This window comes from Balearica regulorum, chromosome 1, assembly GCF_011004875.1.
Source record: "Balearica regulorum gibbericeps isolate bBalReg1 chromosome 1, bBalReg1.pri, whole genome shotgun sequence".
Classification (NCBI taxonomy): Eukaryota; Metazoa; Chordata; class Aves; order Gruiformes; family Gruidae; genus Balearica; species Balearica regulorum.
In genome coordinates, this window is record NC_046184.1 from 217,232,041 (window position 1) to 217,244,186 (window position 12,146).

At 40.9% G+C, this 12,146-nt stretch overlaps 1 protein-coding gene across 7 annotated transcripts in view; it reads right to left on the bottom strand.

Moving 5' to 3' along the window:
• Nucleotides 1-12,146, bottom strand: part of C2CD3 (C2 domain containing 3 centriole elongation regulator) — a 51,953-nt gene that overhangs the window by 12,222 nt on the left and 27,585 nt on the right. For 6 of the 7 annotated variants that reach the window (XR_012833458.1, XR_012833459.1, XM_075742637.1 and 3 more), the window contains exons 24-30: nt 11,473-11,787; nt 7,190-7,328; nt 5,613-5,677; nt 3,740-3,969; nt 2,937-3,037; nt 1,853-2,029; nt 664-881 (exon numbers count right to left, since the gene is read on the bottom strand). Coding sequence is in view for 5 of the 7 variants with exons in the window: in XM_075742637.1 (XP_075598752.1) it covers nt 664-881; nt 1,853-2,029; nt 2,937-3,037; nt 3,740-3,969; nt 5,613-5,677; nt 7,190-7,328; nt 11,473-11,787 (1,245 nt within the window). In the remaining 2 variants the exon portion in view is untranslated. The remainder of the gene's footprint in view (nt 1-663; nt 882-1,852; nt 2,030-2,936; nt 3,038-3,739; nt 3,970-5,612; nt 5,678-7,189; nt 7,329-11,472; nt 11,788-12,146) is intronic. The other variant, XM_075742638.1, reaches the window with a different exon arrangement.

Sequence of the window (12,146 nt, forward strand, 5' to 3'; positions counted from 1 at the left end):
CCGCAGCCTTCTCTTCTCCAGGCTGAACCAGCCCAACTCTCTCAGCCTGTCTCCAGAGCAGAGGTGCTCCAGCCCTCCCATCATCTCCGTGGCCTCCTCTGGACTCGCTCCAACAGCTCCAGGTCCTTCTTGTGCTGGGGACCCCCGAGCTGGACGCAGCACTGCAGGGGGGTCTCCCCAGAGCAGAGTAGAGGGGCAGAATCCCCTCCCTCGACCTGCTGGTCATGCTGCTGGACACGCAGCCCAGGACACGGGTGGCTTTCTGGGCTGCCAGCGCACATTGCTGGGTCATGTGGAGCTTCTCGCCCCCCAACACCCCAAGTCCTTCTCCTCAGGGCTCCTCTCAATCCATTCTCAGCCCAGCCTGTAGCTGTACTTGGGATTGAGCCAATCCATGTGCAGGACCTTGCACGTGGCCTTGTTGAACTTCCTGCCTTGTTGAACTTGGCCCTGTTGAGCTTCATGCAGTTCGCATGGGTGAACTTTCTTCCTTCTGAATGTTTCAGTTCAACACTATCATTACTGACAGGAGTTTGAAAGTCTCTCTGAAGCATTCTCCCAACACTACACATGCTGATTACCAACACCAGGAACTGGTCCCAGTTACATAAGAAATTTGAAGGCAGCTTCTGACAAAAAAATTCAAACCAAGTGACAACTTACCATTGATTAGGCTGCTGACCTGCGACACCAACTGACTAGATTTTTCCAAAAGATGGCATGCACTGGGATCCACTTCTCTGCTCCTCAAGCCCCGGTGATCACTCTGATGCTCCTCATGACTTGGTTTGGATGCATTACCGTAAGTGAGGTCAGGAAAAGACCTGGTCAGCTTCTGACTGAAGTATCTTTGAACGTCATCCAGCTCGCTCAAGTTTTTTCTGTAAGCAGTGGTAAGAAATTTGGTAAGAGGAGGAAAAAAAAAAAAAAGCCTGTGGCAGATTGGTTCTATTTGTATCATTCCAGACAACAGCATGTAAATATGCAAATACAAGATGAAGGGTTATTATTGGAAAATAGATCAGCAGGTAAATGTTGAGGTTGCTCTAAGCAAGAGGATAACACTCAAGAACAAATGTCAAATTAGCTATGAAACTTAGTCTGGAAGTTAAAAAAAAAAAAAAAAAAAGAGATAATTTTAAACTTACTTAATCAAAGGATGTCAGACTTGAGATGACCTTCCCAACAGAAGTCATAAAGCCAACAATATTAATTGCCTTTATGACTGAGCTTGATAAAAATCTGAGGATTTCTACCTGCTTAAGGTCTAAGGATTTTACAATATATTGCTTGAGGCAGCAGAGGAAGGGATGGAATGACTCAAAAAGTCTCTTTCAGTCCTATATTCCTACAGATAATAAATGTTCTTCTCCTAAAATTTACAACCGATTTAAATCTAGAATGTAGTCAAGAGAAAAGTGCTCCTAGTAAGGAGAAAGGCATCCTGTTGGGAAAGGACATCCTGCTCCACGCACCATGAAGATGCTTACAGGCTTGTTCTTGTACCTGTGAAAACTAACTCCGAGAACTACCGCCTTTAAGCGTGTGTTGCGTTATAGATGTACACGGATGGATGAAGCAAAGCATTCCATCCAGATTTGGAAACACCGCTGTTGCTGTTTCCCTTCAGAGACTCACAGCGTTGCCAGAGCCTCAGTCCTAATGCAGAGTTGTCCCCCTGGTTCCTGCTTTTCCAATCTCATCCTGACACTGATATCGCACTAATACCTCTTAATCACTTACTGTATATTTTCATTTCCTTTAAAATTGGACACAAGAATTCTTCAGTTTCAAACTCTGCTTTGCAAACCTAAGGCTTTGAATTACCTTGCTGGCTATAGCTCTGCTTTACCTGAGAGCAGTTAGAAGAGAAGCGCGTGATGACAGAGATAACGAGTCCATCTTTGCCGCCCGGTGCGCGTTCCCTTCCGTTTGCTGCAGGGATTCGTGAAATCTGCGCACGTTCTGCATATGCTCGTCGTGACGAGGCGTGTGTGTTCCAGGGGGGCTAATTCTGCTAGAAACAAGCCTATGTTTAACAACAGAAAACAGGTTGAAATATCTAATTGTGAAAAGTCTGCCAACTAAGAATATCCAACATCTTTAAATGCATTACAGAGCCACTGATGGGTGAAACTAGCTCCTTCAAACGTCATCAAAAATGGCATTTACTGTTTCAGATTGACACTAAAATAAAGTAAACTCTCTGCGCTGGTTAACAGTGTGGCTGACAGGGAATTTGCAATGTCTGTTCAGACCACAGATGGTGGCCCGCGGTCCCTCTAAACTTCAGAGACACACACAGGAAAAGTATAATCTCCTACATATGCTAAATAAACACATCATGAATTAAAATGCTCTCTCTCACATGTTGTTAGTTAAATATAGAAACATTGGTGCTTGTTTTAAGGGAGAAAAAGCAGGAATTGCTGCAGGATATCTGACAGTCCCAGTCCTGGAATGTGCAATATCGCAGCATTTCACCAGCTGTCATTCACCAGCCATGGACAGGAGTTACAGCAAAATAAAGAGATGTATCAGTAATGCTCTATTCTAACTTACTCTTATTATCTTTATTAAAAATAAAACTAAACACAACCCTTATCCTTATAAAGGCCTGGAAAAAGTAACTGCCGGTTTTAGCAACGGCACAGTGTAAATCTTGATGTAGAAGGGTGTAAATGAAACAAACCAGGAAACATCAGTGAGAAGAAACAAAAATCTGAGTTTTGTAGAAAGACATCTGCCTCAGGATTTCTATCTCCTGGGCCACCCTCTCACTGGTAAAGGGCATTTGGTATAATCTTTAAGTCGAAAACCAGGGAAAGACCTTTGATAGGGCTTGTTATTTTTTTTTAGAAAAGTCAATAGCCTTCAGAGAGGGAGATTTCTGAGCCCTGAAAACAATCAAAGTGACCGATAGCTGCCTGACTTACCGCTCTCGAGTAGGAACGCTGACTTCCTTTGACAAGGTATTCAGCATCTCCTTGGAAAAGTTTGTAGCATTACTGGGAAATGTTGGAAAGCTGGGCTTCACCTAGAATAAAGAGGAACACCACACATGAACCTTTCATAGCAAGAAAATAGAGAAATTAAAGCAGTATCTTGCTGAGCTAACAAATAAATAAGTTTTTTAAATAGCTTTAAATTTTCAAAGGATTTTCCAGCACTGAACCAAAGTACCATTTAACAACACTCTTATTTCAGAAACATTTGTTAATTCCACCCCCCCACTACCAAAGAATAATATAGGGGCTCCATTACTCCCATATATCACACCCCAGCATAACTGGAAAGCCTAGAGAATAAAACAAACACAAGAAATGGCAAATTGGCCAGAAAAATAGATTTCTGCCCATTAGAAATATCCTAACCTGGGATAATAACCTAAAGGCTGAATTTACAGTATGTTTCAGGGTATCAGCTGCCAGCCAAAGCAGCAAACAGAACAATGCCAAATATCCAAACCCACAGAATATTTTCCTAAGAATAAAGACCCCAAAGAAACATTTCCACAAAGAAACGAGAGCAACAGAAGCCGCTGGAGGTGTTTATGTCCTAGGATTGAGTGAGCACTGTAACTAGTGTTGGCCTGCAGCTACCACAGAATTAAACAAGGAATTGTTTCTGATATATTTACACAGACTGATCCATTACAGCGCTGTGAATTTGCTGTTCGCTCATTACTTTAGAAACACAGAGTCAGTGCTGATTATTAGGAATCTAATCAGATACGCGCAGGGGAGGAAACTGAAGTACGTACTGAAGAACTCGGTGGCTGGGTCCAGATCCTTGCCTGCCTTTCTTCTTTGAGATTATTTATGTTTTGAAGAGGGGAAATTGCTACTTTGATCTGCCCTCGGCACTGTCCGCTGAAGTCCGTGATATTGTACCACCCGCACACGAGCTGGAAGCCAGAAAGAAGAGGAGAAAGGTCCACTGATGCAAATCCTATCACTCGCTCGGTCTCTGGGGAAGAAGAATATAAAGCATATATTAATTTAAACTGCATGTAAATGGAACATTTTCAGGAACGCTAAAAATCAGTCAGTTATACAGCCTTTGAAATAGGTCTAGACTTTACAGGGAAAGACACCTTATACAACTGAAAAAATGGTTTAATAGCTGACAGCTCTCATAAGGTAAAGAGCAAGTAAAGAGTGGAACAAAAAATCTGGAGGAAATAATAGAAAACAGAGTTTAAGACAACAGAAACAACACTTAGATTTTGGTTGTTGACATGCTTCAAACTAGAGACCTATCATGTCCGACTGAGAAGCAGGAAAAATTGTTTGAAGCAATGAAACCAGCTTTCTCCCTATGGATTTGCCAAAACAGCTGTCCCTGTTGCAGTTGTTGGTAACCTGAACATCGGTAATAATTCAGAGCAGAATGAGGACCTTGCTGCAGGTGTAAGGAAGGACACAAGGGTTACGTACCCTACGCGATCGTTAATCAGAAGAACTAGGGAAACAAGGGTTGTAATAAAGGGAAAAATATTTAGCTGGTAAAAATAAACCTGGAGGCCAATCTGGGGACCTCAGCAAATGCATTCCTCCTCCAGAACTGCACTCTCACTTCAGAAACTCATGTTTCTTCCCTTTTCTTTTTGCCAAAACTTTCAAAACCGCTGATTTGTCATTACACTGTTGCATTTTTTGTGCAACATTTTGTCTTTTCTGTCTTGCAAATCTATCTGAAGTACAGAACAAACAATCTTATCCAAGAAGAGGATATTATTTGGATTACCTTAGCAGCTACATTCAGCTAAAAATGTCCCCTGCAGAAAAAATGAAAGACCAGGGTGGGGAAAAGGATTGGAAGAAGAAACAATGTGTACACATGGTACTCTGTATAATCCAGAGAAAGGCTGAGTTACACAGGAAGTTTATTTTTGAACCAAGAGAACTTTAATATGTAAAAAGAAAGGAAAAAACTCTGGTATTTTAAAGATCATGTCCTAGCAGTTTGAACTGAAGAGGTAGGGCTGTCTTCCCAACAAACACACAGATCTTTGTGCTTGCTTGGTACCAATTAAATATTGGAGAATCCGAGCTATCACCAAAACAAGCAAACACCAGTTTGAATTACTAGTGGCATCTTTTATCGTTTAACGATAAGCAGTAGGTTCAATAAAAATGCTTACAAAAAGCTTTTATGTTGTTAGGGTTTGAAACCCAAGGCCTTCAACTCATCCAGTGAATGCTGGGACTGGATACAGGAGCGATTGTTAAAATATATCCACGCCACTATAAAAGTATTTGATTACAACTGGCTGGCCACACTTCAACCAACTGCAGAGACAGCAAACAGCATACGAAAGACACAGTAAAGAATTTCCTTCACTGGGAAAATCCTACCTCTAAAGTCCCGACAAATTCAAAATGGAACCAAATCTTGCCAGATGATTAAAGGGGAAAAGAAGGATGATGAGGGGCAGAAAAAAATGGGTATTTATCTCTAGCATTCTTCTAGTGCAAGGTAAAAATGTTGTTACAATTCCACTCTCCAATTTACTTATTAGAATTTACTTTACTTGTATGAAATACTAGTCACCCAAGAAAAGGGATGCAGAAAAGACATTCCTCTCAATAGTGAACTACAAACTTTACCTGCTTTATGCCACACTTTGAAGACCAAGGTTTGCTGTGGATCCAGCAGAAGCTCTTTGGATAATCTGACAAGAAAAAAACCCCGTAATATTTTATGCAAAGTAGGAAAAAGAACAAGTACAGTAAAATGCCTCTGAAGGTTCAATGCCATTGTGTCTATCCAGACAAATCAGTTTCCTCCTGGAATGATGGGGGAAAAAACCCACAATGAAATCCAAAATCATTGAGCCCGCAAAAGCACAACTATCTTTACATGGTTTGGGCTTCTTCTCACTCAAGATATATTTCCCTTTCCTCACTCTTGTTGTAAATTTAAAAGATAGGACAATGAAACCATGAAGAAATGGAAGTACAGTTTATCTCATGACTCAGTAACACAGTGACAGTAAAGCACTTGGGGTTATGGTTGAAAGCTGTAATATTTGGAGTTGATTTCTGGGGAAAAATAAAACCCTGAAAATTGAAGTGTCAAATGTAGAACAGCTTTTAAGTTGCCTGAAGCAATTCAGATACGGCTCTGAGCATAAGCAACCTTTGAAACAAAACTTAAATTTCAGCTATATCAGAGTCTTTCAATGTTTTTCATCTTCATATTACAAATTCCCTAAAGCCAAATCAGTGGCCTGGCAGAAAAGCCCACTCCTGTGCAGGCACTGGTATATATTTGCATGCATTTTGTGATGGGCAAAATAAATTCAGTTTGTTTTCTTATTCCCTGTAACAGACTTGTTCCACCTAGTTTAGAAAACCCTTTTGGTTACTGCTTTGGAAATTTAAATTAATTTCAAATCTAGTATAGAAACACTGGGAAAACCACAAGACTGCAAACACAGGTTTATTACTGAATATTATCGTGTATGACTCGATCTGCTGAGGTTCCTTGGAGCGGTCAATTCATCTGCTGTAATTTAGGCTCAGATATCTAAGTCCGAGCTATGTTGCCTACACTATTTTGGCAGTCACTGGAGAGAAACAGGCATCCTTAGGGAATTTTGTCCTACGCTGGGTCTCTGACACAGGTCAAGTGACTCACCATCGGGAGGTGCCTGCGCCTCTCCAGCGACTGCAGAGGAAGCCAAGCCTGAAGAGCTCTGAGTCAGAAACCTAACTTGTAGATACATAAAATTATGGTAAGTAAATCCAAACTTAGAGCTCTGATCCCGAAACCAGGGCGTAATTTCTAAGCATGAAACAAAGCAAAACATACAGAAAAAGCCAATAAATTGGCTCAAGTCTTACTTAGCCTTGCCAAGAGTCCTTTAGCAATTAGCAGCCCCTTCCTCTAGATGAGAAAACTACAGATGAGTGGAAATAGACTGACTCACCCAAGATCTTAAACCAAAATACGTTGCAGCCAAGGTTCGGTGTAAGTCAGACTGCCCTTCCTCACATTAGCTTTAAGACCAAGCCTGCTCATACAACTTTTTGCCCAATATGAACATGTGGTGATCATAAAACATGGAAATAAGCATTTTAAGGTGAGAGCACAGGGCCAGTAAGTAGAAAGACACTCCTAATTGGATATGTCCTTTTCATACCAGATCCAAAGCGTGTCTGTGCGAGTCCACATCACTTACCTTGCTTGTTGCTGAAAGTCCCAGACCGGTGAGTCTGTATTTTCTATTACTGAAGTGGTAATCGGAGCATCTGCACCAGCAACAGCAAATGATACACAGCTACTGGGTGCTGTTACTTCACGTTCTGTCAAAGGGCTCCCTAAAATGATACAGAATTAAATACAGATTAGTTATTCAAACAAACAAACAAACAAACAGTCTCAGGCAGTTCAGCAATTAAAACCAGACAATTAACAAAGAAACCCACCATCTAGGAACTGCTCCTTTTCATTGGTGGAGCTGAAAATATTTTGTATTTACAATGGGAGCAAATATTACATGAACCTTTTACAGAGCAGAAACTGGAATATTCAGGGGAGAAATGGAAAAACCACTCGTCCAAGATCATCTGAGAAGCCAGAGGCAAAGCCAAGAATAAAACCCCAGTTCCCAGGACCCTATTCCAGTGCTTCATCTCCCCTCCATGCTGGATCGCAGAATTTGGCAATCCTAGCTGCAAACACAGAAAATAGTCAGCGTTACAAAAGGCGGTTTGGCTTAACAGCTGGATTGCTGAGAGGAAGCTCACTTGTGTTGACTAAGATGACGCACACCCGGTGTTAAAGATACCCAAGGATTAAAACTTTTCTATATCCTCTATTAGTTCCTCTCAAAAAGACTGAAAGAGTTAGAGAAACTTAACATACCTGCAAGGTAGAAATAAGCACCACCCTCATCTGTTATAAAGGTTTAAATACAGAGGAAAAAGCAATATTTACAATTTTATTTCAAATTCTTGCTGGCCTCTCTTCCAATTTTCCCCACTGCCCTTCATATCTGTTGCAGAAGTGGGAGTTTGTGTTACAGACCAATCGTCGCAGCCCCCTGTATTTTCCCATGGTAGAAGCTTTGAGCAGGGATAGAGCACATGGAAAATAAAATACTGGTCACTACTACTACTTTAAGTGCACGTGTGCTCCCACCAGCCCTGCTCCGGCACTGGCAGGAAATTTTAGAGAAGAAAGCCTAGTGTAGATGTAGGTCTTAATATTTTGGCCAAAACATCAAAGTTTATATCAGAGTTAGGGAGGGAAAAATCAATTGCCTTCGTGGTCTAATCCAGGGCTTTAATGAAGTTGGTTTTAGGTAGCTTCAGGAAATACCAGTTTTAATCCACGCACAAACTAGACCTTTGTGACTGCCAAGCTAAGCAACTAGGATGGCATTCACTCCGCAATGCATCAGCCAAACCTTTAACAAGATTCCTTGTGTAAACATAGTTCAGGGCTGGAACCATAAGCATTTTCTCCCTCATTTGTCTTGAAATCACCTGGGAAAAGGTCTGTGAGAAAAAAGATGATGAATTAACTAGTCTGACTTAATTGGGTATGTTTGCACTTAGAGGTAGATAGTTTCTCATCACAAGAACGCATGGTCAAATTAAGGGATGGAGCTCGATGTTCGCCAGATGCTGCTGGATATTATGGGCTAGAGATTGTTGAACGAAAGCTGCAGAAACGATACAATCACTTGCAGTGAATTAATTACAGCCCAAAACAGAGACATGCTTATGGTCTCTTCCCTTTTGTACAAGACCCTTCCTCCAGGCTTGGACCCTCTTAGTCATGTTTTCATTAGTGAGATTCATTTGCTGCAGCGTTATCATGGTTTGTAAAGCTGTAGCAGCATTTTACTGCTTACAGAGCTGTTCGGATGGTGAATTTGTTGCTGGCAAAATCTGCTAGGAGAAATGATCAGACTTTGCAACCAACTATCACGCAGTTATTACACATTGTTTCCTCCTTTCTGCCTTCCAAGGATCAGCATGTGGCTTTGGATTTTTCCAAGACCTTGCTGACCAGAATGATCAAAACTGATCTGCATGAATCTGATTTAACTAAAAATAATTCTCTTTTCTCCTGAAGTTTGATTCTCTGTGAAAATACGATCAAATATGACTGATTTATAGTAGCTTACTGAGTTGCTGCTCATTTGTGCCTTGAAAACGAGGATTTGCTTGGGAACAAGATTATTTTTTTTAAATATCCACAATGACTTCAGTTAAAACATACCACGCAAAACTCTTTGCAGTTTGATAAGACTGTAGATACAACAATTCAAACACAGACGTGGGCAATGTGAGCTCAGCTTAGAGAAACGACCAAGACCTGTCCAGACTAGCTCACAATCTCCCGCATGTAAAGGCAGATCTAAAATCAATCTCTGTAGTCAAAGGCATTTCTCAAGTGTTAGCTTTGCTTTTCTTCTAGCAAAAGAAGGACGATTGTCCATATGACGAAAGTCTCTGCAAGGAGCATCCTGGCAGAGAAGCCAGGAGCGGGAAGGGAAATTCCTTCCCTTTCGCTAGGGATGATTTTCTATTGGTAAATACAAGACCTAAATCCCAGCGAGGTCCACGGAGAAGCTGGAGCTGCTCTGTGGGGAGAGAATCCAGCAGCCATTCGCTAGTGGTGAAGCTTAACTTTAAAAAAAAAAAGACAGACAGAAGAAAATGAACAGAGATCTGTTCCCTGGGGATGTGAGAACTATGTGGAAAAAGAGGAAAAACATGGCAGGAGGAGGTTAGCAACTGCAGATTAAAGTGACTTCAGTCCTTAAGAGATGCGTGGAAAATTCTGTTCTAATATTGTTCAAAACAGTGCTCAAAACAGTTGGAATTAAGTTAGAGAAAAGACCTGTTAGCTTGAACTTCTGCATTTTGTAGAACTTCTACATTTTTATAGAATTAATTTCATTCCTTTCCAATGTTATGAAATTTAGGCTATTTCTTTTCTTTATATTATTTGGAAGATGAAGAAAAAGAAAACAGGAAAATTGATTTTAGACCACAAGAAATATGAAGAGGCTTGGGGAAACATTTTGTATCTTCACTCAGTTTTTGAAAATTGTGTATCTTAAGTAATTCTTCCAAAATTGCAGGAAGTTTATCATCCGTAACATACTGGACTGGAAATGTATTCCAGCCTTTTTATCTGTAACACAAAAATGAAATTGTTATCATGAAGAATGAAAATTCTTCTTGAAATCAGCTTATATTGCATTTGTTTCAGTGTATCACTTGCCTCTCAGTTAGTTACTTCTAAAAATCCCCTAAAATGCTAAGTTGTTTGAAGATGGAAATATTGCAGTAGTGTACACCATCAAAAGAAACGTCCTTTATCCCATCGAAATCTTGCAGTAGCAAACAATGTTGCATCAGGTTTCCAAAGACTATGAATTCTAGATTAAAGATTCATTATAAAAAAAGCCATCCGTGGGGCTCAGTATGTATCAGAATTACACTTCAATCGTGGCTTATATTTGACTCTTTTAGTTGTGTTTTAGTTGTGTTACCACACCATAAAACGCTGAGCGTTCCTTTCTGGCCTATCACCCGGACTGTGAAACAGTTGATCTTAACAGAGACTCACCTGGGCTTCAGTTCCTTATTCCTATTTATTTAGGTAACGCGCAATGGCCCAAACAAGATCAGATCACTCCAAGCACTGAGCAAACACCAAGTGATCAAGTCATGCAGAGGTGCCCAAGGTGCAGGGCAGAGCACTTGATGTGTTTTAAAGGGTTTAATTCAGCTTTAACAAAGAGATTTATTTACAGACTGCAACTTGAGGGAAACCCAAAAGGCTCCAAAAACCTGCAAATTCACCAAGTGTGTTACCTCGCTGCACATCAAGAACCAAACACCACCTGCTAGGAAGGAATATTTTAATACACTTAGCATAAATTTACAAGCATTCAGTGATCCTCGGCATAGTGACTAGCCACCGGGAAGCAGTGTGTCAAGCCTGGGCAAGCTCAGGCTGCTCTGCCCTTACACTGCCCTTCCTCACTGGCACTCTCCAGAGAGCACGAGTAAGCCAGCTTTACAAATTGATTATACGCTAAAAATGCAAATTTGCAAGAGCCTTTGAGATATGAGTGTCTTGGGGTTAAGTTGTTCAGATAATGCTTAACTTGACAATTCAGCTGTCATCTGTAACAGTGAACATTATATTATTTCTATTTTGGATTTTATTAATAGACATATTTTGGATTTTATTAATAGACATAGGCTGAATAGTTTAACCTCGCGCTTCCCCTGTACTTATACAATGATGGAATGCTCTTGCTCTCGGGGTTGCAACACAACAAAGCCAAGTTCAAAATCCATCACATCCACTCACCGTGCTGGAGTGGGTTTGAGGATTTGTTTTTCAATTGGTCCATGCAGTAACTGTTATGAACAGATCCCAGGGAAAAAAAATAAATAAAAGGAAGAAAGAAAAAAAGGGCAGTGGTGTTACCTTTTAAACTTAGATGCATTGCTCTCTCCACAAGGATATTGACAGCAACTGTGTTTTCTAGAAACATCACGTCGTCTTCTTGTGGTTTGTCGTTGGTGATTTCTGAACTTACGATATCCGGTTTCTGACTCTGATTTTCAGAGCCCTGTTGGCTCAGACCAGGTGCTTTCTCTGTGCCTTCATCTTCACTGTTGCTGTATTCCTCAGCACAGTGAAGTCTGCTGGGCAGAGCAGAAGTGGAAGAAAGGGCGATGTGAACACGTACAGCAGCTCCCGCTAGGTTCGCAGCGTTGCATCTGAACAACGGATAAACCCCTGCAAGAGAATTCACAACCAAACAGCTAAACAAGCCAAAGGAAAACTAGGATCTTGGAAAACAGCTGGTACAGTTCGTTACAATAAAGATCTCACATCAGACCAGCAGAATGAATTTTGATTTTCAATGTAATTTCTACACAAGGTATCACCCAGCACGCTGGTAGAAGTATCAGCTTGTAAAGGTTAAAAGCAGGTGACCAGTCCCCCAAACTGGGTACGCCTTCCTTTTCCCGCTGGCAGCACAGATTACTATTTTAAAGCACATCAACTTCCTGAGCGTCCTGGGTATAATGCCTCTGAATAATTTTATATTCATATATGGAGAACACAACATACACACAGCATAAACATTTGTT